At 46.8% G+C, this 27,503-nt stretch overlaps 1 protein-coding gene across 2 annotated transcripts in view; it reads left to right on the top strand.

Moving 5' to 3' along the window:
* The window catches only part of PAK3 (p21 (RAC1) activated kinase 3), a 116,237-nt gene that overhangs the window by 58,398 nt on the left and 30,336 nt on the right, over positions 1–27,503 (top strand). For both annotated transcript variants that reach the window (XM_056859142.1, XM_056859141.1), the window contains exons 2-8: positions 2,172–2,368; positions 8,259–8,359; positions 17,927–18,080; positions 19,714–19,751; positions 22,167–22,298; positions 24,159–24,321; positions 26,083–26,146. In XM_056859142.1, coding sequence (XP_056715120.1) covers positions 2,194–2,368; positions 8,259–8,359; positions 17,927–18,080; positions 19,714–19,751; positions 22,167–22,298; positions 24,159–24,321; positions 26,083–26,146 — 827 coding nt within the window. In that variant the 5' untranslated portion in view covers positions 2,172–2,193. The remainder of the gene's footprint in view (positions 1–2,171; positions 2,369–8,258; positions 8,360–17,926; positions 18,081–19,713; positions 19,752–22,166; positions 22,299–24,158; positions 24,322–26,082; positions 26,147–27,503) is intronic.

Below are 27,503 nucleotides of genomic sequence, written 5' to 3'. Positions count from 1 at the left end.
ACAATCGTGTGCTAGATAGACCAGAGGTGCCCCATGTAGTTGAGCCTGTGGGCAGTTTTGGAATTTTGAGAATGGGGGGGGGGGGGTAGCTGCCACAAAATGGCTGCAATGGATGGGGATCACAGAAATTTTGGGAGGTTGTAAACCGGTGGTCCTCCTGCAGTGAAGGTTTCTGAATGGACAGTGCCTCTGAAGCACCTCCTGTTTCCGTGATGGGGAAGCAAGCCAGGATTCGTTCTTTGTGTTGAGGCAAAAGCAGGTGGACCCCAGGAAAGACGTTTGGGGCTTCCTGGCACCCACATGTACCACATGGGCGTAACAGTGCCCTATAGGGGCCCATGTGGTGCGGTGGTTAGAGTGTTGGACTAAAATCTGGGAGACCCAGGTTCAATTCGCCACTCTTCAGTGGAAATATGTTGGGGGACCTTGGGCAGTCACACTCTCTCAGCCTGACCTACCTCACAGGGTTGCTGTGAGGGTAAAATGGAGGGGAAGAGAACGATGTAAGCCACTATGGATCCCCACCGGGGAGAAAGATGAGGCATGAATGACGTCAAGCAATCAAACTGTGTGTCAAGGGAGAAGCTTGGGATTGTGGCAGGAAGCTCTGGCTTCATTGGAGCGTGTGCTCAGGGTACGGGCTCTTGGGGTCTCTCTCGGCATAGTCAGGAGCCCTGAAAGCGCATCAGGGGCCCATATGCAAATTAGATACTAATGTTTATAGAACTTGTTGTAATACCTAAGACTGATCTATTTAACAAAGTTATGCAAGTAGGAATAATACTCAGTATCGGGGGTCACACAGGAACAGTGATCTTCATGTTGGGACACTCTGCTGGGTAAGGTTGCCCCTGCCCCAGCTTCTGGGTTGTGAGCCCCTATACAGCAGCCTTTTTTTGCAGCTTTTTGGAAGACGCTCTAGGAACTCCCTTAGTCTCTACGATCTGTTCTTTACATAGAGATGTGGGGAAATTCCTAGAGGTCACAGGTGCTGTGACGTCACTTGCAAGTGCTTGCCCAGAAGTGATGTCACAACATCCGCACCATCGTTTCTACCTCCATTTTTTTCTGACTGCTCCAACAAGTGAGAGTGGGAGATGGGAGCATGGGGCAGGCAACTGGCAAGCCAAGGTGTAGGTGGCTTGTGAGCAAGGGTGCTGCAGCAGCAGGTTAGTGAGGGTAGGTTGCTCACAGTGGGAGAGGATTCATTTTTGGCACAGGCAAGTGCAGAGATTCTGGCTCCTCATCTTCCTCTCACATCACTACACTATGAGTCCTATTCTGCTAGGGGTTAATTGTAGGTCCTGGGTCTGGACTGGAACGGTTAAAGACCACCGATAGAAAATCTTTACATTCTAGAAATTACATAATTATCTTCCTGTTTTCAGCTGCAAAAATGCAAATCACTGCATCTTGGAAGAGCAAACTTGTGTTCCTCTTGTTCAGATGTGACATCCCAGACTGTTGTGATTGAGGGATGTTGTTTATTGCTTCTAATGAAGCATCCTATGAAACATTTGAAATAAAGAGGTTTTATATGTTCCAGCATGTAGGTCAGGGGTGAACTGGCCACTCGATGCTGCTCTATCCCCATAAATCGCCAGTGCACATCTGTAGAGTGTTTGAAAAGGGCTTTAGTCATTTTAGAGATTCCAAACTATTCTGAAAAGAATAAAGCCCCCAACTCCCGAGTAGAAAGATGCTGCTGTCATTACATTGATAATCATTTTTCCCATCTGTGAAAATCTTTCAGTACATGAATAGATCTAATGGGCCCTTTGGTAAAGTTCCCAGTATCTTTCCTAGTTTGCATGACATTACTGTATTTTCTCAAAGCTCTGCTTTGGAAATGCAGTGATTAAACGAGGGAAATCAGCTTTTATCTTAACAAGGCAAATTGCTTTTAAACTGCAACGGGAAAGACTTTGCTAGTAATGCCAATATTTAAAGAGTCTGGCCTTGCTTTGCCAGCTAAATCCATCCAATGGGACAATTCTTGTCATTTTGGCCATACAATTCTACCGTTTCTGGTTGATACTCTTTGGGGTTTTGGTCATTCGGTTTTGGAAGTACCTGGTAAGAGACTCCAACCACGTGTCTCAAGCTTTTGCCAAGGGTTCTGTTTTTTCCAGACCCAACCCTTTCACTCCTCTCTCCATTGCTTTTCCCAGGAGGCTGTGAGGGTTGTTGAAGATGTCAGATAGTCTGGATATTGAAGAGAAACCTCCAGCTCCTCCATTGAGAATGAACAGCAACAACCGCGATTCTTCGACACTCAACCACGGCTCCAAACCTCTGCCCATGGCCCCTGAAGAGAAGAACAAGAAGGCCCGGCTGCGCTCCATCTTTCCAGGAGGAGGGGATAAAAGTAAAGTATCGGCCCTGCATGAGGCGGCTGGCCTCTCCGTTTTCTGTGGTGTCTCGCCTGCTTTTTATCATGCTTCAGCTACTTAAAACAGGGCCGATCAAAATGTACGGAGCCTTACTCGTTTCAGACTCTCGTTCTGTCTTTTGATAAGAGAAGGCGTTTAGTTTACTTTGGATCCTTGGCCAGGACTGTTAAATTACACATTAGGCCGCTTAAGCAAGTTAAATTTGAGATGGTTGGAATTTGTAACTGTGAATGCAGAGTTAGAAGGCTGGGATCTACAAAGTGACTCGAGATGTGTCCAAAGGTACAAACGGGCCCTGTGAGACTTTGGGATTTCTTTTCTTGGAAGAGCACAGCTCTTAACCTGTTTTTGAAACTTTCTCCAGTATCCAGAGCAGTTTGCGCTTTATTGGGGGTGGCTGATTTGGGAGAAACCCCCAAATCCCCTTAGAAGCAGGGAACTAGTGACACAGTTCTGTGGATCCAGGCTGAAATGTTTGGTTTTAACCAAGCAGAATTAAGGGGTGCGTCAATCTCATTTGGCTCCATTTTTCTGCAGGATTTGAAAGGGATTTGCCAGGATAAAGGCCAGACTTGGTTACATTTTTAGATATCAACAGGAAGTTTGGTTAGAGGGGGGTCCCTAAGGAGAAAAGAAAGGGCCATGGTGTTTGCCATTTTATATGCAGAGTGGCAATTTATCTGGTATCTGACAAAGGGTTACTCTGACTATTAAAAGCTTATGCCCTGAAACATTTGTTTATTTCTAAGGTGCAGCAGGACTCAAATCTAGTGGCAATTTATGTGACTGTTTTGACAGTTATTATTTATTTATTTATATCCCAGCTTTTCCCCTAGTGGGGACCCAAAGCAACTTATGTAGTTCTACATTTTATCCTCACAACATCCCTGTGACGTAGGTTAGGCTGAGAGTGTTTGACTGGACCAAGGTCTCCCAGCGAGCTTCCATGGCAGAGACATGTCTTGGGGATGTGGTGAGATTGCAGTTACCTCTTGAGACTCCTCTGAAATGCAAGTAGAATCACACGGATTGGGGACATCTTTAGAAGATGGAGCACTCTGGAGTGCAGAGTGGTTCTCCTAATCCATTTTGCTTTTCCCACAACTTTGTGAGGATAGGTTCCCGCGAGGGATGTAGTGTGGCTACCTCAAGGTCATCCAGTAGGTGTTACATTCTTCAATAAAGGTTGACAAAAATATAATTTCATCCTTCAGAATTTCATCAGTTCCATCAAAAGCTGGATAATATATGCTGTATTAGTTATACTCTTTCACATAACACTTGTGAAGAATAAAAGACCATTCCCCCCATATAAAAATCAATAAATGATAAAAACAGCTTCATGGTGGAGGGGCAGTTTGGATCCGTGTCGCTCTAGTCCTAGTGTAACCAGTTCCCCACACCAGCTCTCTTTGTTTCTAGCTCCAGTTTTGTGCTCCTGTACGGAACACCCAAAATGTCTTGCAAAATGACAGCAAAGCGTCTGAGGCAGGATTATTAATATGAAACCATCATGCCCAACCGGGTAGGCCCAGTATTCTGTCAGATGTGGCAGTCGAGTCACATAATAATTCACTTTCTTACAAGTACAGGATACCGTTTGGCCACAAGGTTAATAAGAAACTGTCAGTGTTCAGACAGCGACGTTAAATACAACCTTTTGTTTCGATATTTACCTGTTAACCAAATGCCTCAATGGAACTTCTTAAAAAGAGACTTGGCAAACAATACTTCCCTAGCAGGAAATGGAGCACTAGTCTCTGGCCAAGAATGGTCTTAATAAAGGAAGCGGCCGACACTTATTCGTATTGAGTCACAACATTTTTCGTTGGCCGTGCTGACTGTGCCTTGAAATGTGATGTGATGACCCTTTCGTCCTAATTTCCGCCACAGTTGCCTGAAAGGGATAAGATAGGCAAAGCCAATTCTGTTATCTCCCATTCAAAGTGATGCATGCTGAAAAGATACGAGATCTTCCTGCAAGCCATCTCTTTGCTGAAATTAAAGTACGAATACATTATAGATAAAACGGGGGGTGGGGAGTGCAGATCAAGATGTTGGAAGGAAGGTCTCTGGAACCTTGAACTGATGTATCATCGTTGCTTTTAATAGGTGTCATAGGGAAACCATTTATCCATTCAAATGGTGCAGATGTTAGAATTCTGGGAAGAAATGCAGCAGATAACTGTTTAGTAAGGGGAGATATCATACTTGAGATTGGTTCACACACAATGTTCTTGTCTACATATGATCATTCCAGATTGTGATTAGACATGCACTTATATTAGGGTGCCCAGGCTCATGCCTGGAACCATGGGAATCCTTTTGGGGTCGGGCTTGGGAAAAATGGATTTCAGTGATGCTCTAGGATTTTGCTTGATCTCTACGGTAAAAACTTTAGAGATTGGGAAGATTCCTAGGGCTCTAACATCCTCCACCCCCTCCATTCAGTTGTGCACTGGTGGGGACAGGGGAGTGTCCGTGGGAGTTCACCTACAAATGGCAACCCTAGCTCATATAGAAGTGTGTTCTCCCCCCACCTTCAGAAGGGAGGTCGAAGACTACCACCAACGGCCTTTTGTGTCGTGGAACTTTGACTGTGGAACTCCCTCTCTCTAGCGGTTTGCCTGATGCAAAACTTGGTGAGCTTTAGGCATCCAGTGAAATACATTTTTATTGTCACAACCTGTTTGCTAAGATGCTGGTCTCCTCTTCCTCCTCTGCACTTGAAGTCTGATGATCTAGTCCACACTGTGGAGGTGAGGGGGGCAAATCAGATGCCATACCGAGGAAGGAGGACATGGGGTTTTCCCTTCTCCACAATTCCTCATAGGTCCCCTTTCATTTCCACTAAAAACAAAGCAGGGCACTTTTTCAAAGGTTTCCCTCAGCCCCTTAACCCAGGGGAGTCGAACTCAATTGTTGCGAGGGCTGGATATGACATAAATGTCACTCAGTCAGGCTGGGCCAGGCCTCACCAGCCCTAATTGGAGGTTGAGGGGGAGCGGCTGCCTCAGCTGGCTCGCGGGCTGGATAAGAGCTCTCAAGGTGCTGGATCTGGCCCAAGGGCCTTATGTTTGACACCCCGGCCCTAACCGTTTCCCAGTGCCTGTGCCAACCCCAAAGAGCTTGGCAGAGGTGGGCATAGGAACAGCCACAATTGCCAGGCAGCAAAAGACGAATGGTCCCAGGGCATGACAGTCAAGACAGTCGAGGTGAGGGCAGCTCTGCCCTTTAGAACTCTTCTTTGTATGGCTTGAATGTTTGCCCGAAGCTCCAGCAGTATATACCACTGGCTCTCAGGTTCTGAGAGCTGAACGAAAACAACAACCATATCCATTAACTGGATATGATTAAGACTGGCTACCTGAGAAATGCTTCTGCGTTTCTTCAGACTATCTCCTGGTCTTGTCTTTATGAAGAAGAAAAAAAGCGGCCCCTTAGAGTCGGTTCACACTTTTATTAATGGGGGTTACCGCACTTGTATTCCCACTGATGTATTAAGAGTTTGAAAATGTTATAAAAAATACTGTTCGCACTTTCTATGTATTCCCACCGATGTATTAAGAGTTTGAAACTGTTATAAAAAATACTGTTCGCACTTTGTTTGGTCCCTTTAGCCGTGAAGACATCTTCCAACCATTTATAAGCCATGGTATCCAAAAACCCTTTTAAAGCAATGTTTTTTATAACATTTTCAAACTCTTAATACATCACTGGGAATACAAAGTGCGGTAATCTCCAATGACTCGATGGAACCAGAGTTAGTGGGCTAAGCATGACAACCAGTAGGCGGTGCTGTGTAGGGAGGCTTAACTGTTAGGATCATCTTCCCTTGTTGCTTCATTTCATCATGGGGTCTTGAGTCTCTTTTGCGTTGTCAGAATGGAGAGCAAGCATAGCCTCTCTAAGATATAGTAAACCCCACATAACAGAAAGCATGGTGTGTGTTTGTATGTATGAGGCTCAAGAAATCCTCTCCAACTTTGATTTCTCTCTGAAGTGGTAAATGTGGGCTTGGACTATGACATTTAAGATTACAGATAGGGGCTCATATATGGAATGCCTCTTCATAAAAAAGAATGGAATGGAATGGAAATTTTATTTATACCCTGTCCTCCCCCAGCGAAACTGGGCTCAGGGTGGCTAACCTTGGTCTACATACATAAAAACAATCTTTAAAACAATGCTGAAATGCATCCATTTTTCTATAAATGGCACCATATCTATTGTTTCCCTACAAGGAGAAATGTTACTACGGCAGCTATAACCCAACCGTTCAGTTTAGTGTTATACCTCAAGGGGGGCGGGGAGGTGATGGACAACAAAGAGAAAAGTACAGGAAACAGGATGGGGGAAAAGGGAGGGAAGAAAAGGGAAGGGGATGGTCAGGGTGAAGGGAGGGGACAAAAGGGAATAGGAAAAAGGAGAAAGGATGGATACAGTCACTGCCCTCAACCATAGGCTAGATCTTATTAGGATTTACTTTTCTATCACATTTAGAACAAAAACATAGCCAAAACTGCTTTGAAAACTCTCTGCACCTAAGAAATAGAGTATGTCAGGGTGATGGGTTCTTCTTGACGTTCTAGCTTTCTGCATGCAGGTGTGTACCACTTCATACTGCAGGTAGAAGATAAGTCAATTGAATGTATCACATAGGAAGTGTGTGATGGAAGGGAAGGACATGCTGCCTGTTCTTCTACTGTGGGAAGGGTTTCAGCCAGTTAACACATGAACTGGGCCTCGGGTAAGGCTGTAAAACAGCCACCAAAGCTCACATGTTTACCAAAGAAGACTTTTCTCATTGCCCCATGTCATATCATAGCACAGCACGTCCTCAAATGTACTGACTCAGTGGGGAGCATTTTTGCATTTCAGTTCCAAGTGACCTTACAAGTAGGGTTGCCAGATCTCCCACTATATAATGGGAGACCTTCCACCAGCAGCCCCCAACCTCCTGCCACTCCTCGGAAGGCTGGTGAAGGGAAAAATAAGGGGAAAGTGCCGTTGCATCAGCAGTGTGACATCATTTCAAGGGCAAGCCCAGAAGTGATGTCACACTGCTCTAGGTTTCAGAGTACCATAGAGTTGTTGCCAAATCAGGGAGTGATTCGATGCCACTTATGGGTTCGCCCCCGGAAATGATGTCACACTGTTCATACAACAGCACCCCCTCACGTCCCTGCCCCTTGATCCTTCAGTGGTTACCACCTACCTGCTGGCAATCTTGCCTCACAAGAGGAGCATGCTGGAGAGTGGGGATGGCCTATTTGCACTTCAGCTGAGGCCCACAGAATGACTGGGGGTACACCCCCACTTAGAGATGTGGCATCTCTCTTTCTCTCCCCCTTGTCCCAGAGGGCAAAGCTCTTGGAGGTGTCAGAGGAAGCAGAGCGCAAAACAGTTGTGCTTTCTTGTCTCTTCCGGGCACCCCGCACAGTCAGCCCAGAGGCCCTGCCGCCGTTGCAGTGAATCTTCCTTTCTCTCCTTAGACCCACCAGCTTTCTCATGGCCAAAAAGTGCTGGATAGTCACGTTTTATTCCTGCAGTTAGGGGGGAGAAGGGACCTGGGGTAGGGGATGGGGAAGTTACACCCAAGAGGGGTGAAGACCAGAGTCACAACTGGGGGTGGGCAAGGGGCACTGTTGCAGTGGGGAGGTTGTGATGGAGGGGCCCAAGGGCTCCAAGCCCCCTGCAGCTGCCCTGGCATTCACCTGCTTAGATTATGTGGACAAGAGTCCCCATGAATTAAATTCATTTTCCCCCCTTTGCCCTAAATGTTCTCTCTTTGAATAAACCTGACTGAAATCTATGAATGAATGAGTACACAGAAAATAAGGATGTTAACATTTTTGCCTCTAGCCAATAAGAAGAAAGAGAAAGAACGCCCTGAAATCTCTCTTCCTTCTGACTTCGAACACACCATCCATGTGGGGTTTGATGCCGTCACTGGGGAGTTCACAGTAAGTCCTCCTTCTGCTTTGTATCGTTGTTGCTGCAAATGCTCCAGTTCTTAAATTCTCTTTCTTTGTAGCCATCATCTGTGAATGACATGGTGAGGGGGTGGGAACCCCGGACTATTTTGAGTTATATCTCTCTCTCTTTGTGCATGTGTTTGGAGTAGTCTATTGTAAATCAGCTGCATAATTTATTTTCACTTGTTTCCACCAGTCTGTGGGATATTAAAATGATGGAAAAGAAGTGGATCTAGGTGGAACATGTAGACCTTCAGAACAAATAGCAGCTGTTTTACTTATGAACACAGCATAGGACCGTGTCCCCACCCCTCAAGTTCCTCTCCTAAGAACAGTTTAAGAGCTGCCCTAGAGGCCATGTGTGCTGTAGCCTTTTCTGTATGAATTGGGGCTGTCACATGGTGAATTCCTCTACCTTCCAGTGATTGTGATGGACATGGATTAGTGGCAGAAAACCTGTTGCAAAGAGTAAGTTCAGTTGTAGCCCAAAGGTGTTGCAGGATCCACAGGAATTCGGGAGGGCCCTCCCAACTGCAGAGCCCTGGATGAGATTCATTGTGTAATTGACCGACTCTTTACAAATAGGCCTGATGGAACAAATGAACAGAACCTTTTTGTGCTCTCCAATCCCATGCGTGTTTATCCAGAAGTAAGTTCCGCTTTATTCTCTTGGGATTACTTCCACTTTAAGCATGCATGAGATTGCAGCCGGTCTCCTAGCTGTAAGAATTTGGACCTCTGGGTGAAATTTTGAGCAGCTTTGCATTCTTCCAGTAACTTGTCAAGACTTTCTGCACAGTCGGGGTGTTGCACGATAGTTTTCCATTTTTCTTCCATTTGTGGTATACAGTCCACATGTCTTACCTCAGGCCTGAGGTGCTTTCAGAGAATTCCCTGTGTTGTTTGCCTTAACTGGGAAGTCACAGAGGGTAGCCATGTCGGTCTGCAGTCCAAGAGATAGATTCGAGTCCAGCAGCATCTTAGGGACCAACAAGATTTTCAGGGCAAAGCTCCCTTCGTCAGGTATCTGTTGTCCCAACAAATTGTGCGTTACTTTACAAGCCTATGATCGACAAAGCCGTCAGCAAAGGGAGGAAGAAGGAAGGAGTGTGTGGAATCCAGGGGACTTCCAAGGGCAATTCTCAAGCCAGACAAGCCATGGAGGTTTTGCTCATGAAGCTGGTATGTTCCTCCACTGTGCCACTTCTGTGTGGGGAACCCCGCCAAGCCTTTGGGCAGGAGCTCTTTTGCTCTGTCCCAGTGATTTGGAGAGCAGCCCCTGCCCGTGACTTGCCCCTCCCAACATGACACTCTTAGGTTCGATTTGAACCTCACGCCAAAGCAGAGTTAAGGAAGAGCTCTGCCGGTTAGGTAGGCCTGTGGTCAAAGCACGAACAGGACAGCTTGAGAGTCCATTCAGTGCAGCAGTTTGAATGTTGGACTAGGACAGGGGAGACCCAGGTTCAAATCTGACCTCAGCCTTAAAGCTCACTGGTTGATCCTAAACCAGTCTTTCGTTCTCAGACTACCCTACCTCACAGGGTTTTTGAGAGGAGAAAGTGGAGGGAGGGAGAACCACATATGTTCCTGGTGTTCCTTGCAGGAAAAGGGAGAACAAGAATGTGACAGAGAGAGAGAGAGAGCATGCTTGGATCCTGTTCCAGCTGAGAGGCCCCCCCCTTTCCAGCTGCCATCATCCGGGGCTGTCAGAGGAAGCATCCAGACTCTAATGTCATTTGCATTATTTAAAATTTTCGTGAACCAATTTGGCCAGCAAGTTGGATAAAAATAGAACTAATAAATTAATAATTCATACGTTGCATCAAGTCCTTGCTGGTATTTTTAAAACATGGGGTGGGGGCATATCTCTAGACATCATCATCTTTACAGTGGCACGCCAAGGAAAAACATAGCGCCTTCCCCCCCCCCCCACCCAGCACCATAAGGCACGCTCCAAAACAGCACCAGTTGGCATGTTTTTTGTCAATAATCAGATCTGGAGTGGCGTCTGGCAGAGGACGGTGACTCTTGAACAGCAACATTCCGCTTAGCCATTAGAAGAGGAGGCGTGGCTCATCTACAAGAGGCCTCGCCCTTCCCCAAGTATTTATAGTTTGAAATTGAGGGCCAGGTCTACAGACTGCTTCTTATAATGATTGCAGTCACACATGCTATAAAGTCTGTGGCCCTCTTGCTGGCCAAACGGGATCCTCCTCCCTTGATTGCACGGAGGTGCCGTGTCATAGCCATGGACTCTGTGCTCCCCAGCCTTTGCAGGAGATAGGGACTCTCTCCCATTCATGCACAAATGCACACTCCTGCATGTTTGGAGGCCAGAAGCTAGAATATTGGTTATGGGAAACAAACAGCAATGGGGAATGCCCTCGTACCCTGTTTGCAAGCCACCTGGGAACATCTGACTAGCCGCATGGGGCAACAGGACTGGAATCGTGGGACCTTCAGTCTGATCCAGCAGGGCTCTTATTGTGTTGTGACCTGATTTTGCAGCAGGCATCTCCTTCTGCTGCAACTCTGTCCGAGAAGCAGTTCTGGAGAGCCAGCATGGAGTAGTGGTCAAGGGCAGTGGTTAGGAGCGGTGGACTCTAATCTGGAGAACCAGGTTTGATTCCCCACTCCTCCACATGAAGCCTGCTGGGTGACCTTGGGCTAGTCACAGCTCTCTCTCAGCCCACCTACCTCACAGGGTGTCTGTTGGGGGGAGGGGAGGGGAAGGGAAGGTGATTGTAAGCTGATTTGATTCTTAAGTGGTAGAGAAAGTCTGCATATAAAAACCAACTCTTCTTCTTCTGTCCTCTCACTTCAAATTTCATTTGTTTTATCAACATGTTTAATTTTTTTTTATTTTTATATTTTTAGTCTTCTATCCCGGCTTTAGCCAGGCTCAGGGTGGCTACCATCAGATAAAACAGCATAAAACATAGTAAAAACATACAAATTCCCCCAATATTAATATTGATATCTCCCTCCCCTTGATCTGCAGACTCGGGGGTAGGTAGGTAGTAGAATGGCATGTGGCAAAAAAACCCCCAATAAAACCACTTATCCCAAAAAAAAAAAAAAAAAAAAAATCCCACACACAAAACCAACCCAGATTAAACTAAACTAGTCAGAATGTTAACAACTGCTGTCAGCAAAACTGTCCAGAGATATGTTTTCACTAAAAGCCCTCTGAACTGTGGGCTGTGGTTGTGCTCTCTGGAGTTTGGTCTGTTGACGTTATTCCATGAAGCAGACTCAATAACTGAGGAATCCCTAGCTTGAACAGAAGATCTATGCATACGTATGTTACGTCAAGGCACAACCAGCTTATGGCGACCCCAGCAAGGGGCTTTCAAGGCAAGCGAGAAGTAGAGGTGGTTGGCCATTGCCTGCCTCTGCAGATTCTTCTTTGGTTGTGTCCCTTCCAAGTACCAACTTTGCTTAGCTTCTGAGATCAGATGAGATCGAGCCATACCATGCCGCCTTCCCTCCTGCAGATCTATAAGTGGGCACTAAAAGCAGAGAGTGGCCAGAGGATCGGGAGACGTTATGTCAGATACTCGGATCCAAACTCATGAAGAGCTTTAAAGCTGCTTTCAGTTGAACTCAAAAGCAAAAAAGTAACCAATGAAGATGTCTCGAAATAAAGTGTGACAAGTGAGGGGCCGTGACACTCATACGTGGGGGGGAATCTCATCTCCCCCCTCCCCCATCATCAAGCCTACCACGGCTCCAGGCCCCACCACCTACATTAAGCCCTGTGGCAACAGCGATGGTACCTGGGAGCTGCTCTGAGCCTAGAGCAGCTCCCATCATCCTCCACCACAACCGGCCCCAGAGCTTCTCTCAGTGTCCTCCGCCACCACAGCCAAGCTTGGAACCTCTCCCAGAGTCCTCCGCCACCATGGCTGGTCCCAGAGCGGCTCCCAGAGTGCCGCGCTGCAACAACCAGACCTGGAGCCTCTCCCAGCGTCCTCTGCTGCTGCAGCCAGGCCCAGAACATCTCCTCTGACATGGCCGCTGAGCCCAGAGTGGTTCCCTCCTGCTGCGGTTGCAGCCAGCTCAACTGGGGGGAATTCCCCCCCCCCTTTTTGGAACTTTTCAGATTTTTCTGCAAACCTGGGGAGTCTCCCAAATTTGCAGGAAAATCTGTTTAGCATTGGTGTGGTGCTGATCTGCTAATTTAGGTATCCACAGATGGCGGCCACATGTCACTATTAGATATATAGATATGGTCAAGATGGTTTGCTCCGGTCAACAGACAGCTGGCCATATTTTGCCCTCCTTGCAGCTTCCGAGTCCTCTCAAAGGGCAGCCCCGCATGCACCTTTTTAAGTGGGGGGGGGTGCGGGTGCCATCAAGGCAAACATCTCTGGAGAAGAAGCTGGGGCTCAGGAAGTAGGAAATGCACACACTTCAGGGTTCACTGTGGTGGTACTGGAAACTAGTGGCCAGGTTTTGGAACTACCATTGAATCTGTTGCACTAACTATGGGGAGGAAACACCTACATGTGATCCAGCATAGCCGTTCGTAAATACTCTGAAGTCTTCTAGAAGAAGGCCGTGGTTTTTACCAGTTCTTTGCTTTCCCAGTTCTTTGTCTTCTCTAGCAGTGCTTTGACTACTAGATTGTTAATTTTTGACCAGATCTGGCCGATATGGGACAGCATATGACCAGTCGCTCTGTCCTGGGTGGTCCAGCCTAGCCCGATCTTGTCAGATCTCAGAAGCTAAGCAGGGTCGACCTTGGTCAATACTTGGATGGGAGACCACCAAGGACGTTCAGGGTCACCATAAGTCAGTTGTACCTTGACAGCACTTTCCACAGTCATATGACCAGTCAACTGAGGTTTGGTTTTTACTGGCCAAATTCCAACTCTATTGTAAATGTTGCCAACATTCAACGTCCTTTCAGTATAAACTCAAAGTAAGACATGTGTAATGTGTACAACAGGTAGACGTGTAATGTGCAATAAACGGATTGTATGGAAAGCTGGTGACTTCTAACCATGGTATTCTTTCTTCATTCCCTGTCCGTTCTTTATTCCTTCAGGTCTTTATTTTTATTCTCTCCTGCATTCGGGCAAGGAGAAATGTGGAATAGAAAGAGTTTGTATTTTTTTTTCGTGGGCTCTGATAAAGGTACATGGATTATGAACATGCTGCCGGGAAGCCACTTTCCCATGATCACAGAGAGTATCCTAGTAAATTTTGGATGAAGGACTCCAGTGGGATCGATGTGTGGTGTGCAAAGTACATCCATTAAAGCTCCCAGAAGATGTATGACACTAGCATGGTTACCTGCCATGGGATCCCACGTGCTTCCTTCATCCAATTTTGGCTGGGGTAACGTGGGATTCCCATGAAACGGCTTGAAAAAAGAGAGTGAGGGTTTCAGGCAAATGTATGTTTAGAGGGAAGTAGACCTAGAACAAGAAGACTGTCCCATCTAATACAAATTTGCGTGTGTGCGTGAGGGGGGGTGTCATAATATTAGGTGTTTGCAGTGGCCCAGTGTCAAGGAGGGGAAGTTACTCTTGCCGTCGTTACTAGTCCAACGACACCCTGCCCTCCTTGGTTATAGGAAAAGAACCGACTGGGAAAGCTTAACTCTGGCAGAGGTGCTATTTTTACCCCCCTGCTTCACACTAATATATAGACAATCCTATAGGTTCAAACAATCAAAGGGAACTGAGACCACTCAGCTTCCCTTAGGTAGTGCTGCCACCAGTCCCTGTTAGGGACACCTTTCCCCTGTTGCCTCAGCAACCACACGCCAAGCCTGCAGAGTAGGACCCTTGCAGGCTGGGTGACAATATATATATAACTTTGGTAGTGTGTAGCCTAAACAGAAAGCCACTGGAAAACAGCTTAGAGCTGACAGAGTTTAAGGAGCCAGTCACCTTATACTTAAAGGAGTTTCTTCATAACTCAGCACATAGTTCAAAACATAACCATAAAAGTTGGAGCATTTAGAAAATAACAAAACTACATTCAACCAAAGGTTCAAAGCAAAAAGCAAGGACTTCTGGAATTACACAGGAGTTACCCTTCCCTGGATTCTCACACGGGTCCACCCGGAGTTGTTGTCAGGATTGCTTCCAATGAGGCAAAAGAGTACATCTCTTCCTAGGAAGGTCGAAACAACATGATAAAGTTTTGCTCTGTTGGTTCACGACCTCTTCCTGTCGCCTCCGACCTTTCCCTAACTTCTCCCTGGCAACCCCCTTTGGGTAATCTTATGTTCCTTTGCCAGCCAGGAAGGAGTGGGCCCTTCCCCCAATCCCTGCTCCGCGTGGATTATTGCCAGGTGATCTTGATCATAAGGTAAGATCTACCTCCGCCCTCCTAAAGTGGATGATAATGGGCGATGGCGGTTCGCCCGTTACTCCCTTTGTCAGGTGATATTAATGAAACAACCCATGTCGGGTATTCTCGTTACACCACGGCCTTGAAGCCTGAAGGGAGCAATAGCATTGCTCCCAGCTGTTCTTTTTTCTAGGAGGAGTAGCTACTCCTTAACAATTCCTTGTATTCCAGAATTTACAACCCTTTTTCAGGCCTGGTAACAAGGCCTTAAAATAACTCTCACAAGAAATTGCAAGGTGGTATTGCAGTTTCTTGACACCCAGTTGTATAGGAAGGCAGGATTATGAGTTGACGTTACTCCTCAAAATGCCACATGGTTTGGCTCTATTAACTGCCACTGGTTCCAGCAACTAAATACAGGTCATGTCCACACCACACTGGGCTCTCCTGACACAGCCCAGCCTGGATACAAAGCTTGATAGTTACATGGTAAGTACATTGTGCCAAGGGGTTCTGCCACTGTAGCTCCAGACCTCAGAACAAAAGTATCTCCCACTGTCCAGTGAGTGCATTCTTTCTCTCTCAAAAGTTTGGAAGTGCTGGGGGAACATGCAGAATTCATTTGCAGAGGATTGCAGTCGCTGCCACGCCTGCTGGGTTGGTTATGCGCAAGGGGCAGTGTTTGCAGTTACTTGGACACTGTTCGGGCTGAGCTGCCTATGTTGCTCTTAGCTGCATCAAAAATCAGAGCCAGGGGTACCTGCATGGGCTCTGAGGTTTGGCTTGACACCATCAGCATCCACCTACATGATGTCATTTGTCGGAAGTGCATGTCCAAACTCCATTTCATTGTGCTTGAAGCCACCATGAATAGCAGATATGAAGACCCGGAATACCAAAAGAATTGAATGAAGATGCCTACACATGCTACTGTGGTCTTGGGAGGGAAGTTTGGATTCTGACATGTTTTGAAGGAGAACTCTGTAAAGCATGCCTGTTAATGGGACAGATCCTCCCTCTCAGTCTGAAAACTGGCTGCATCCCGAACTTTTAAAGATTCTGCTTAGAGGTTTTAATTTTTAAAAATGAAATTGTCTTTTTAGGCCCTATAAATGTATTTCAGTAAACTTATTAAAATGCCTTTTTTTTCTTTTCTTTTTTTTGAGCTGCTAAGGATTTTCTCACTGGTGTGTGTTGGGCATAAATTGGGTTGTAGCCGTTGGGAACATCAAATTTAACAGTGAAATTGGAATTTGATTGACTATTCTCATAGTAGCGTTTTCCATGCATTTGTGGCTATTTGTAATCGATGGTGCTTAAAACGGTGACTAGGAAAGTCAGATCAATCTTACATGGAGCTAGTTAAGATTGGACACCCCCACCCCCATACACACTTTCACACACACTATGGGAACACAGAGTATATTCATTCCGGGACCCCACACTTATATGGAAGGAGAGGAGAGTCATGGATGGTGGTAGACTTTGTCCCTAACCAACACACGTTCAGTTGAGTGTATAACCCTGTTTACAAGTTAGAGTGAATGCACATACAAGCCTCGTACAATGTGCACTTGATTTTTCTTTACACGTCTGTTGCGTAATTCTTATGGTACGTCGAACGCAAGTACAGCTTGAACGTGTGATTTAAACCCCGCCTTTATCCCAGTACTGGCCTCTGGCTTCATTGGCAAAGTGAACATGCATTGCCCGTTACAAAGAGATGCACACGCACACATGCAGGATGTACACATGAATACATGTATTGACCTTACATGGGCATGTGCTCGTCTGCACAATCAGGCACCCTACTTTTTTTGCGCTGAATTGATTGAGCGATCAGTACTTGGCCCATTTTCCTGACCCTGAATCCTAAAAGGTGTGATCTGTGGTGGGCAAAAGAACACTTGGTAAAAACAGGGGAGAGCTGTTTCATCCAAACTTCGGACTTCAAATGTAACCCACCCCCACCCCCCCTCTGGTTTTTGAAATCTGTCTTCCTGTAGCCTGTCTGTTCCCTCCTCTATTGAGATGGGACGACCTCCCTGCCCCTCCCCCCCCCCCGTCTTGGCCCATTGGGTTTCACCTCCTTCCCACCTTCTCAGTTATCCCCCGTTCTGTTTTAACTTTCTTTTCTTTCTTTATTTACGTCCATTGCAGCCAGATCTCTATGGCTCACAGATGTGCACAGGGAAGCTTCCAGAGGTGCGTCACAGGCCCAAAAGAAGCTTGCATCCAAGTGCTTCTTTGAGATGTCATAGCACTGCCGCAGCAGGTTCCATGTGTGTGCAGTAGACTCCATTGCTTGGCTTCTCCCACTTTCCCCTCATCAACCCCCCCCCCACCTCCAGAGGCCCACCTCGCGCATTGTTTCTTGCAGAGAACATCGGTTAGAATGTAGCACCAGGCTGGGGTGGCGAAAAGATGGATGCTTTGATGCCCTCAAAGTGGCGCTGCTTAGATGTTAATCGTGCAATAAAGAAATGGGGGGGGGGGATGGTTGTTTCTTAAATTTAGGAAATTATACTGGATGTTTCAAGGCAGTTTCATTAGAAGAAATAAAAGCTCAGCGCAATGTTTTGCAGCTTGGCGTGTGTTACCTTCTGCTTTGACTCCCTGGTGTCTTCTTATTTTCTCGCATTAAACACAAAGATGTGGAAGACTAAGGGAAGAGAATTACTCCTCATTACCATTTTAATTCCAAATTATGGCCCCTCCTCTGAATAAGAGAGTAAGTTCCCTAGAGTCCAATTAACACGTCGGGAGGTGGCTTCAACCTCATTCAGATCCACTGTTATACTTTGAGCTCAATGCACTGCTCTTGTTCTGCACTAAATATCCAGTGTGAATCTCCTAAAAAAAACAACCCCAAAAGCACCGTGTTGTTTTCCAATTGAGAGTAGCATTTGATGTCTGCACTGAATCATCAGAGAAACAAGCTAAGCGTTTTCATCATTGTTCCATGGACGGGCCAGTGTTGATTAAAGGATGAATTTCATGCACCTTTTTTTCCTGGTCACGGTCATAACTTTCTTTTTAAGTTGGATCCAGGTTTTAGCTCTTTGTTTTAGTAGAAGAAGAGAGAATGATTGCACCTGCTGTAGAGTTTCTAACTTTAAACTGTCAGGCATCAGCCAAAGTCTTGCAAGTAGCATGGGATTCTGAGGAAAGGAACTGTACGGGCAGGTGATAGAGAAGCCGTGGAAGGGACTCAGTCATCTCTCTTGGCACTCTTGCCTTTTGCAGGGGATTCCAGAGCAGTGGGCCAGGTTATTACAGACGTCAAACATAACGAAACTGGAACAGAAGAAGAACCCGCAGGCCGTTCTGGATGTCCTCAAATTCTACGATTCCAAAGAGACCGCAAACAACCAGAAATATATGAGCTTTACATCAGGAGGTAAGTGAGCAAGAGTGACTCAGTTCAAGCATGGTGGGAAACCAGGGCCGGCCCATCTGTTAGGAGCACCTGGTCGAGGAAGGCCTGCCCTTTTAAGGGCACTTTCCCTCAATGCAGGATTTTCACACTTTCCAGGCCTGTAATGGAATCCCTCTTTTTTTCAAAAGGAACAACTCAAACGTTTTTAGGGGCCAGTGATGTCAGATTGCAAAACAGCTGTAAGCTGTAAGAACCTAAGAAAGGCCCTGCTGGATCAGACTAAGGCCCATCAAGTCCAGCAGTCTGTCCAGAGAGATCTCAAATTGTAGATCCCAGCAGCTACATTTCCTAGCCCAGCTCCTGTTTCCTTGTTACCTTGGAGCAAAACTAGACGTTACAGTAGCCCACAGGTCTGCCAACACCATTTTAGAGAAGAATTTGGCCATTTATAAAATGCCAGAGGGCGGTGCAGCAGGACCAGGTATTCTAGTTCGCCCCTTGAGGGGCCCCCTCATGGCTGTCAGCACTTGAAAAGGCGCGGAGGGAAGATCTGGTCTTGCCATTCTGCGGGTTCTCGCAACATTCGTAAATGGCCAATTCTTCTCTAAAATGGCATCGGTGGCCACTGGCCGGTCCCACGGCCACCATTACATCTAGTTTGGACTTTGGATCTGTTCCTTGCATGGACTGACTAGATCTCTCATTGGCTCCTGCTGGACCCCTGGGACTTGACTGCTGCCTGGTATCCTGCTTTTGGCACCGGCGGCTTGAAGACCTTCTGCTTCCACCAGAGCTCATCCTGCAGCAAAGCACGACAGCAGCTCCTTTTGCTCAAGTGACATCAGAAGCTGAAATGAAGATTGTGAGGCTCCTACCTCACCAGCACTGCCCCCACTTCCCTTACCCAGGGTCTCCCCAGGCCTCAGAAGTGGAACGGAAGGGGGAAAGGGTTGTGTCACCCCAAGTATACCCTCTCTTTCCCGGGTGTCACCCTCTGTCACAAGATGCCACACTCTCTTCCTTCCCAGCCTGGTTGTGGAGCTGCCATTTATAATTCTCCATTCCCTCACAAATCAGCCCCAGCACCTGACCCAGCCCCCCACGGCCTAAGCCATTGTCTGGGTGAGTGGCTGAAGAACTCCAGCCTCCTGCCCTAGCTCTGTGGGCCTCCCCCCACCCCCAGCCATGCCTCAGGAATCCTCTGGCCAGGCTGTCCTGCGTGGCTCGGTCTCCCTCCTGCCTCCCTCCGGCCCTCCCCACTGAGCCTCTGCCAGCTGTCTCTGTGCCCACCGGCTGGCTTGATGGCCTCTGAAGCCGGTTTCCCTCCAGTGTTGTTGTGGATGCCTTGGCACGCAGAAATGATGTGGTCAGCCAGCGATGAGACCCACACTTGGCAGCTGGGATGGTAGCCATCTCCAGCCCTGGGCCTTGTCCTGAGGGCTCCTTCCATGTTTTTGAAGGTCACAAAAGGTAGGGCAGCAGGGGGGGTGTCCGATTCAGCTCCCGTGGTGGTAGGGACGGCCCCGTCCTCTCTGTATGTGCCATGGTTCAGGCCAGGCCAGACGCTGGGCCTAGACAGACATTTTTGCCATTCCTCCCCCCCTTCTATAACTATTTGGATTCTAACCTGCTGTCTTTTGCTGGTACATTTTAGATAAGAGCGCCCACGGATACATAGCAGCCCATCCTTCGGTGAGTAAATAACCTCTTACTGGTCGTAAGCTTATCTCTTCCCTTTATCTCTGCTTGGTTTCCTGGTTTAATCTGCTCCGCAACCGATTCTAAATAAGGCTAAAATGGATGTAATTCCCTGGAACAATTTGTAGTGAAGTTTGAAAGCGCAGCGTGCATTGATCTACTGCTGAATTACAGTAGAAACCCCAACGACACACTTAAGACAATCCACATTAATGCTGAGTTATGCGTGCAAGTGTTCCTCTTTTAAATGCTGAACGACTGAACAGGGATTCGTCTTTCTTTTTTAAATGTTAAGTGACTTAATTTTACATTGCTTGATTACGCTACAGAGGCCTCGCAAGCTGTATAGCCACTGGATTCATTGTGAGGTCTGTGTGCGAACATTGCATAGGTTGAACGGGGCCATTTAATGCATAATACCCGCAAATAGGGAAATGAGAATTGCTTTTTAATTTTGCCATTTTTTATACATACGCCTGTTTCAGCAGTGTCGAAGAATTACGGCTATGTGGCCGTCAAGTCAAGAGTGGCTTCTTGTCATGCCAACAGTTATTGTTCCACGGGGCGTTCTTGAGCTGTGCTTAAACATCTGCCACAGCAGTCATGACGAATGAGTTCTTTTCTTTTCATTCGCAGCCTTCCTCTTGGCCAGGTTTAAGTTAGCTGACCTCAGAAAGTTGCATTGACCACCTGTTTCCAAGAAAGGCCCAAGTGCATGTGCAGAGTGGTAGAGAAGGGGAGTCATAGATCCCTTTTGCCCCCTCTACCTGCCCTCCTGCACCCAGATGCTGCGCTCAGGCTAGGAAGATTCAAGCTACAGATGGTCTTTTGTCTGTAATGTGAGCCCTTTTCAGATGTTACGTCCGCACATACTCGGAGCTCACAAGCCATGTGTATCAGGAGCACACGGTCCCTACAGTGCACCTGATATATGCAACTAGATTATAATCCAGTAGCACCTTAGAGACCAACTAGATTTTTGGGGTACAGGTTGGGTATCCCTTATCTGGACTGCATGGAACCAGAAGTGGTCCGTATTTTGGACCTTTTCATATTTTGGAATAGTCTGGAATTTTTGCATGTACATAATGAAATATTTTGGGTATCGGACCCAAGTCTATACATGAAATTCATTTATGTTTTATATATACTTTGTACACATACCCTAAATGTAATTTTAAACAATATTTTCAATTTGTGTGCATTGAACCATCAGTGGCACTGCCGAGGGCCTGTGAGTAATGCCTGCATGCCGGTGCAAAAGGTCCAGTTTTCGGGTCAGACCAGATATCGGATGTCCGGATAAGGGATACTCAACTTGTATAAGCTTTCGAGAGTCAAATCTCCCTTCATTAGATTCAACAGCTTTGACTCTTGAAAGATTTTACCCCGAAAATCTTGTTGGCCTCTAAAGTGCCACTGGACTGTAGTCTAGTTGTTCTGATGCAGACCAACGCAGCTACCCTCGGAAACTGATACTTGCAGTTGCCATTTCATGTGAACTGGGTAACGTGGATTTTTTGTTCGCATACAGCTTCCGCACGCAGGAACGAGAATCCTGATGTGGTTGGCGGGCTCCCACTGTATTCGTGGGTGCAAAGTCTGAAGAGGGTGTGAGGTGCTGTACAAAAGATGTAGGTTCTGTATTAACCGTATGTCTGCTGAAGCTGCAATGCTGTTTGCAGCCTTCAGAAACCATCCAGGCCAGCTAAAGCTATTTCCATCTAACAGGCGATGGCTGCATGTTTGTGTTGACCCCTGGCAGGTGGATCGCGAAGCCGCAGCGTGAGCAGCTCCAGGCTGAGCATAGGATATCCTTATACTTTATGAAATCTGCTTTCCTGGGCATTGGGCCCTGGCCGGACTGGGGCAGTGGCGTCCTCTGAAGCCACCCTTGCCCGAATGGCTGCACAGTTCTCATTCTTCAACACTGCCGAAACAGGCATATTTATAAAAACAGAAGATAAAAATAAGGGACCCGATTCTTCCTAGCTGTGAGCAGTAGAAGAATGGCCATAGGGGCCCTTGGAGGCTGTTCTCCCTTCACCTGCCTGTGGCCTGTGTGGACTGTAGGGGACTGACCCTTCTCCAGAAAAGGAGGCCCGCCCACCCCCTGTGTCCTCAGGCAGCCCTGCGTTTTCAGCTGTGACCTCAAGTAATTATTTGGATCGGAGGTGGGGTTGGGTGGGGTTTCAGGAGGCATGGCTACTTTCCATTCCGGGTCACGATCTGTGTGCTGCAGGGATTGCACACTCCTGCCTGTGCATTGAGCAGAAGGGGGAGGGCGGGAAGGGGTCTTTGCTGGTCATGGTGGAGAGCGTCGCACGTTTCGTACCAGGTCTTCTGCATTCTGACCGCAGTTCTGTGATTAACCAAAACCTCGCCAACATCCCTCCCTCTGATCTGCAGAGCACAAAAACAGCATCGGAACCCCCTCTAGCTCCCCCCGTGTCGGAAGAAGAGGATGAGGAAGATGAAGAGGAAGAAGACGATAACGAACCTCCGCCTGTAATTGCCCCACGTCCAGAACATACGAAATCAGTAAGCTGCTAATAGCTGCAGTTGCAGTTCTTGTCCCATAACTATAACCAGGGTTTTGTCAGTGTGGTGATTTGTGGGGAATGCAGGGGGAAAAGACACATGAGACTGCCTTCTACGGAATCAGACCCTTGGTCCATCAAGGTCAGTAATGTCTACTCAGACTGGCAGCATCTCTCCAGGATTTTTAGTCGAGGTCCTTCACATCACCTACTACTCAGTCCTGTCCACTGGAGGTGAACCTGGGACCTTCTGCATGCCAAGCAGATGTTCTACCACTGAGCTACAGCCCCTCCCTGATATTGAGTGCAGAATTCAGGCTTCTGATAATCATTGTTTTTTCTTTCTTTTAAAGTCGCAGTTTCAAACCCTTTGGAGACCAGAAATATGCTTGAAAATATGTGTGTTGAAATCTGATGTTCTGAGGTGGGGGCTTAATAAAATTTCCAGTGGTCGGGATTCAAGCTTCAGTGTCTTGCATAGTTCCTTGCTCCCCCCACATCCTGAAAAAGCAGAATAACTGATGCAGTGTAGAATTTAAGGAAATGTAGCCAATAATCAAAATTATGTCTAGTTTGTGAAATCTGAGTTTGACTCCTGGAGGATCATCCAAATCCTGGTTTGACTTGCCCAACACCAACTTCATTGCTTTTGCTCTGGCAAGGCATCTCTGTAGCAGGGGTATGCATCAGTGTGGTATAAAGTGGGCAGAGCAGCTCTTTCCCATGAGAAGGAGCCCAACATTTAATTTTAGAAGATAGTAGCATCCAACACAAGATTCTTAATTTACAGGGAACTACATTACAGGGAACCAGCGTTTTGTAGTGGTTGAGAGCTGTTGACTCTAATCTGGAGAACCGGGTTGGTTTCCCCACTCCTCCACACGAGCAGCGGACTCTAATCTGGAGAATCGGGTTGGTTTCCCCACTCTTCCACACGAACAGCGGTCTCTAATCTGGAGAACCTGGCTTGATTGCCCCTCCTCCACATGAATAGTGGACTTTAATCTCGAGAACCTGGTTTGATTCCCCACTCCTCCACTTGAGCGACAGACTCTAATCTGGTGAACCGGGTTGGTTTCCCTACTCTTCCACATGAGCGGTGGACTCTCTGGTGAACCAGGATGGTTTCCCCACTCTTCCACATGAAGCCTGCTGGGTGACCTTGGGCTAGTCACAGCTCTTAGAGCTTTCTCAGCCCCACCTGCCTCACAGGGTGTCTGTTGTGGGGAGAGGAAGGGAAGGAGATTGTAAACTAGTTTGATTCTCCTTAAAAGGTAGAGAAAAATGGCATATGAAAACCAACTCTTCTTCTTGTAGCTTGTTCCTGTGTGGATAACTCCTCATAATAGAGCCATCCAAAGACACAGACAAGGATGACCTTAGGCTAATCACAGTTCTCTCCAAACTTTCTCAGGCCCACCTACCTCACAAGGTGTCTGTTGTGGGGAGAGGAAGGGAAGGAGATTGTAAGCCAGTTTGAGACTCCTTTAAAAGAAGGTAGAGAAATTCAGCGTATAAAAACGAACTGTTCTTCTTCCAAGAGGGAGTTGCTCTCAGCTTCGTCACTTATTCCCAAGCTTGTCTGCATTGTGTCCCGAGGTGTCGTGGTGCTCTTAGTTCAGGGTGTGACGTAAATGCGTAAATTGAAAAACATAATAGTAGGCTTGTAATCCATTACCTGCCTGTCAAGAACTTAAATTGAGCCTTTAGAGAAAGAGGAAAATAATATTTGTGGCAGCGCAGGAGAGGATTCATTTGTTTCCTTATGTCTAGCTCATTGAGAATTCGCTGTCGTTCAATTCCTTCCAAGTTCGCTGTGGAATCAGGAGAGATGTCCCCCCTCCACCGGTGTTTCTTTCAGATTTACACACGCTCTGTAATTGAACCTGTTGCGGCTCCAGCGCCAGCAAAAGAACCTACCACTCCCCAGCCTGAAAACTCCAACACAAACACTTTGTACAGGAACACAGACCGGCAACGGAAAAAATCCAAGATGACGGATGAGGAAATCCTAGAGAAATTGCGTGAGTCTTTTGGTCCTGGCTTGCCAAGATCTTTGATGCTGGAGTAAAAAGCCTTGGAAAACCTGGCCATTACTCGGCCGATGTTAAGTACTTTTAATATCCCCTGATGGAGTGGGAGCATTTAGCATCTGCTGCATGCTGACTTAGTCAAGGCTGGACCAGTTATGGGGCGGAGGGCCACATCTGGGTCTTCCCTTGCGTTTGAGCATCCTCAGTTGGTCAACGGCTCTTTGTGTTTCAGGTGACCCCAGATTCTTAGACAGGTAGGACTGTATGATGTGCATCCTATATCCAAACCCAGCCATAGCAGTACTAGCAGAACCAAACTGCCTCTACTCCAGGCAGCTGGCCCCAGACTGGGTGGCAGTGACAGGCACAGATTCTGCCCGTGGTTGCCTCCAGAGCTGCATTGCTGGTGGCTGGAAGAAAGCTGATTTCCAGAGATGGCCGTTGTCACCTAGGGTTTCCAAGTCCCGGTTGGGAACTTCCTGGAGATTTGGGGCTGGAGCCCGGGGTGTGTGTGTGGAGTTTCAGTAGGGGAGGTCCTCAGTGCTGTATAATACCATAGAGTCCACCCTCCAAAGCAGCCAGGGGAATTGATCTCTGTAGTCTGGAGATCAGTTGTCATCCTGGGAGATCTCCCGGCCCCACCAGGAGGTTGGCAGTTCTGAGTACCTTCCGGGACCTGTGCCATGCACCCAAGTCTAAGGCAGGCTCTTGAAGCACTGCTAACACCCCTGCACACAGACAGCACTCTTAATTAAGTCCCAAGCTTTTAAACATCTGCCTTCCTCTCCAGTGGTTAGCCCAGTGGTTCCCAAAGTGGGCAGTACCACCTCCTGGGGGGGCGGTGGGATTATAGGGGGGCACTAAGAGGCAAGGGGGCGGCAGGGGGGTGCTAGAGGTGGGCCCCTTCAACAGTGTTGTTCACTAGTTTACAATAGATCCAGCTATGGCACCATGCTGGCAAATTTGATGGAAACTCAGAATTTTTTTCCAGACTTTGAAGAGCTGGTACCAAATTTATTGTTGAATAAATTTCAACTAAAACATTTTAATTTGATTTTGAATAGATGTGCAATGGTTACTGTTTTGAAATTTTATTATTATCTTCTTTAGTGAGTCATGCAAACCCCTGTTTTGAATAATTCTTTTTATAGGATAGGGTAGAGGGCGCTGGGGTTGAGTTTGTGGAACTGAGGGGGTGGTGGCCTGAAAAGTTTGGGAACCACTGCTTTAGCAGTGAATGAAATCACCAATAGATGGCATCATTCTTACAATTGGCCTTGTCAGAGTAGTAGATCCATCTTTTTCTGCATGTCAAGTGCAGACTCTCCACATTACTGTACACAGGAGGATTTTCATTTTGTTTGTTGGCCGCTTCAAGCATATGAGAAACAAGAGTTAATCTTTTGAAAGCCACAGCATTGCTCCCTCAGTATAATGTAACTAACACCCAAAGAATTCATTCTTATGAAACGCCATATAGATGAATGTAAACAAACAAAGTTTAAAATGGAAGTATAACCAGTACAGCTGCTGCATTTATTTAAGTAAAAATCCTCTCTCCCTTCTAGAGGTTGACATGAATTGGGTGAGGTGACTCTTACTTCCTGTTGTTGATCAATATTGAATAAAAGTTTAACAGGACAGCAACTACTTAAAATGTTGCGCTTTTTTGGGGGTATCTAGTTATTACTGAAAGCGATACATATTTGTTGTTGTTGTTTTAAGTGGCTTTTTCTTGCTTGCTTATTTTAGGAAGCATTGTGAGCGTAGGAGACCCTAAGAAGAAATACACACGATTTGAGAAAATCGGTCAGGGGTAAGTTCTGCCCTCAACTTTCCTTCAGTGGCATCATTACATAGACAAATCTGATTGGCTACATAGGACTTTGGTGTCATTCCTTTCATGGCATGATCCCTGATTGGGTGGGATAATCCAGGAAGGGGAGGGAAGTGGCATCGGGGAAGAGGGAGTGACATCAAAATGACAACTGCAACAATTAAGAGAGACAATGACACTGAATGGGATAAGAAAAGATTAATATTCACACAATGTAGGCGCAGTTTGGGAAAGAAATTACATTCTACCAAAACTACTTTCTACCAGAGTGGTAAACTGCTTTTGGAATCCGGCCCCCCACCCACATCTCAAAGAGCTTCAGAACGACAGAGGGAAGATTCCTTTGAGAATCCAAAAAACCCGCTTGTTTCTGTATTTGCCAGGAAACTTTAGCCTAATCCTCTCTAAGGTGGTACTGTTTTTCTTTCTTCATTGACAAACAGTTTAGTAAAAAAATGAGAGTAGCCCAAGCAAGAAATGCCTTCAGCATAGAAAACTAGAATGACTGAAAGACAGTGTCTAGCCAGACATCTAGGCTTTTATGTTCTCGTTTTCCGTGTGAAAACTTGTTTGTTTGAAGACGCATTCAATTGTGTAAACCCACACTTCCAGTCTAAAGTGGTGCACCCAGACTCAGGATTCGTAAGAACTAGGCCTTAATTGAGGACCACTGATTGGCAGTGCTGGTTTTCTCTGCCTCCCCCCCACCCCCAATGATCAAACCGTCTGTTATGTTTTGTGGGTTTCCGGTTGTCCATGTTTGTAATGGCCCTGAACCGGATGGCCCAGGATAGCTTGATCTCCTCAGATTTCAGAAGCTAAGTAGGGTTGGCCCTGGTTAGTACTTGGATGGGAGACCACCAAGGAAAACCAGGGTCAATACACAGAGGCAGGCAATGGCAAACCACCTCTGTTAGTCTCTTGCCTTGAAAAACCTTCAGGGTTGCCATAAGTCAGCAGCAACTTGACAGCACTTTACACAAACATGTATGTTAATGAAGATAACTCAGGGTTCAATTCCATGCACACTCATCTGGTAATAAGCACTATTGAACACCATGAAACTTGCTTTTACTTATTCATTTATACCCCTCATTTCTCCCCAATGGGGACCCAAGGTGGCTTACATAATTCTCCTCTGTGAGGTAGGTGAGGCTGAGAGTGTGTGACTGACCCAAGGTCACCCAGCAAGCCTCCATGGCACAGTGGGGTTTCCCAGATCCTAGGGCAGAAGAAGAAGAAAAGTTGGTTTTTATATGCCGAATTTCTCTACCTTTTAAGGAGAATCAAACTGGCTTACAATCTCCTTCCCTTCCTCAACCCACAGCAGACACCT

This window comes from Euleptes europaea, chromosome 13, assembly GCF_029931775.1.
Source record: "Euleptes europaea isolate rEulEur1 chromosome 13, rEulEur1.hap1, whole genome shotgun sequence".
NCBI lineage: Eukaryota > Metazoa > Chordata > Lepidosauria > Squamata > Sphaerodactylidae > Euleptes > Euleptes europaea.
The sequence above is the reverse complement of the archived record's forward strand: the minus strand, read 5'-3'. Positions and strand labels throughout refer to the sequence as shown.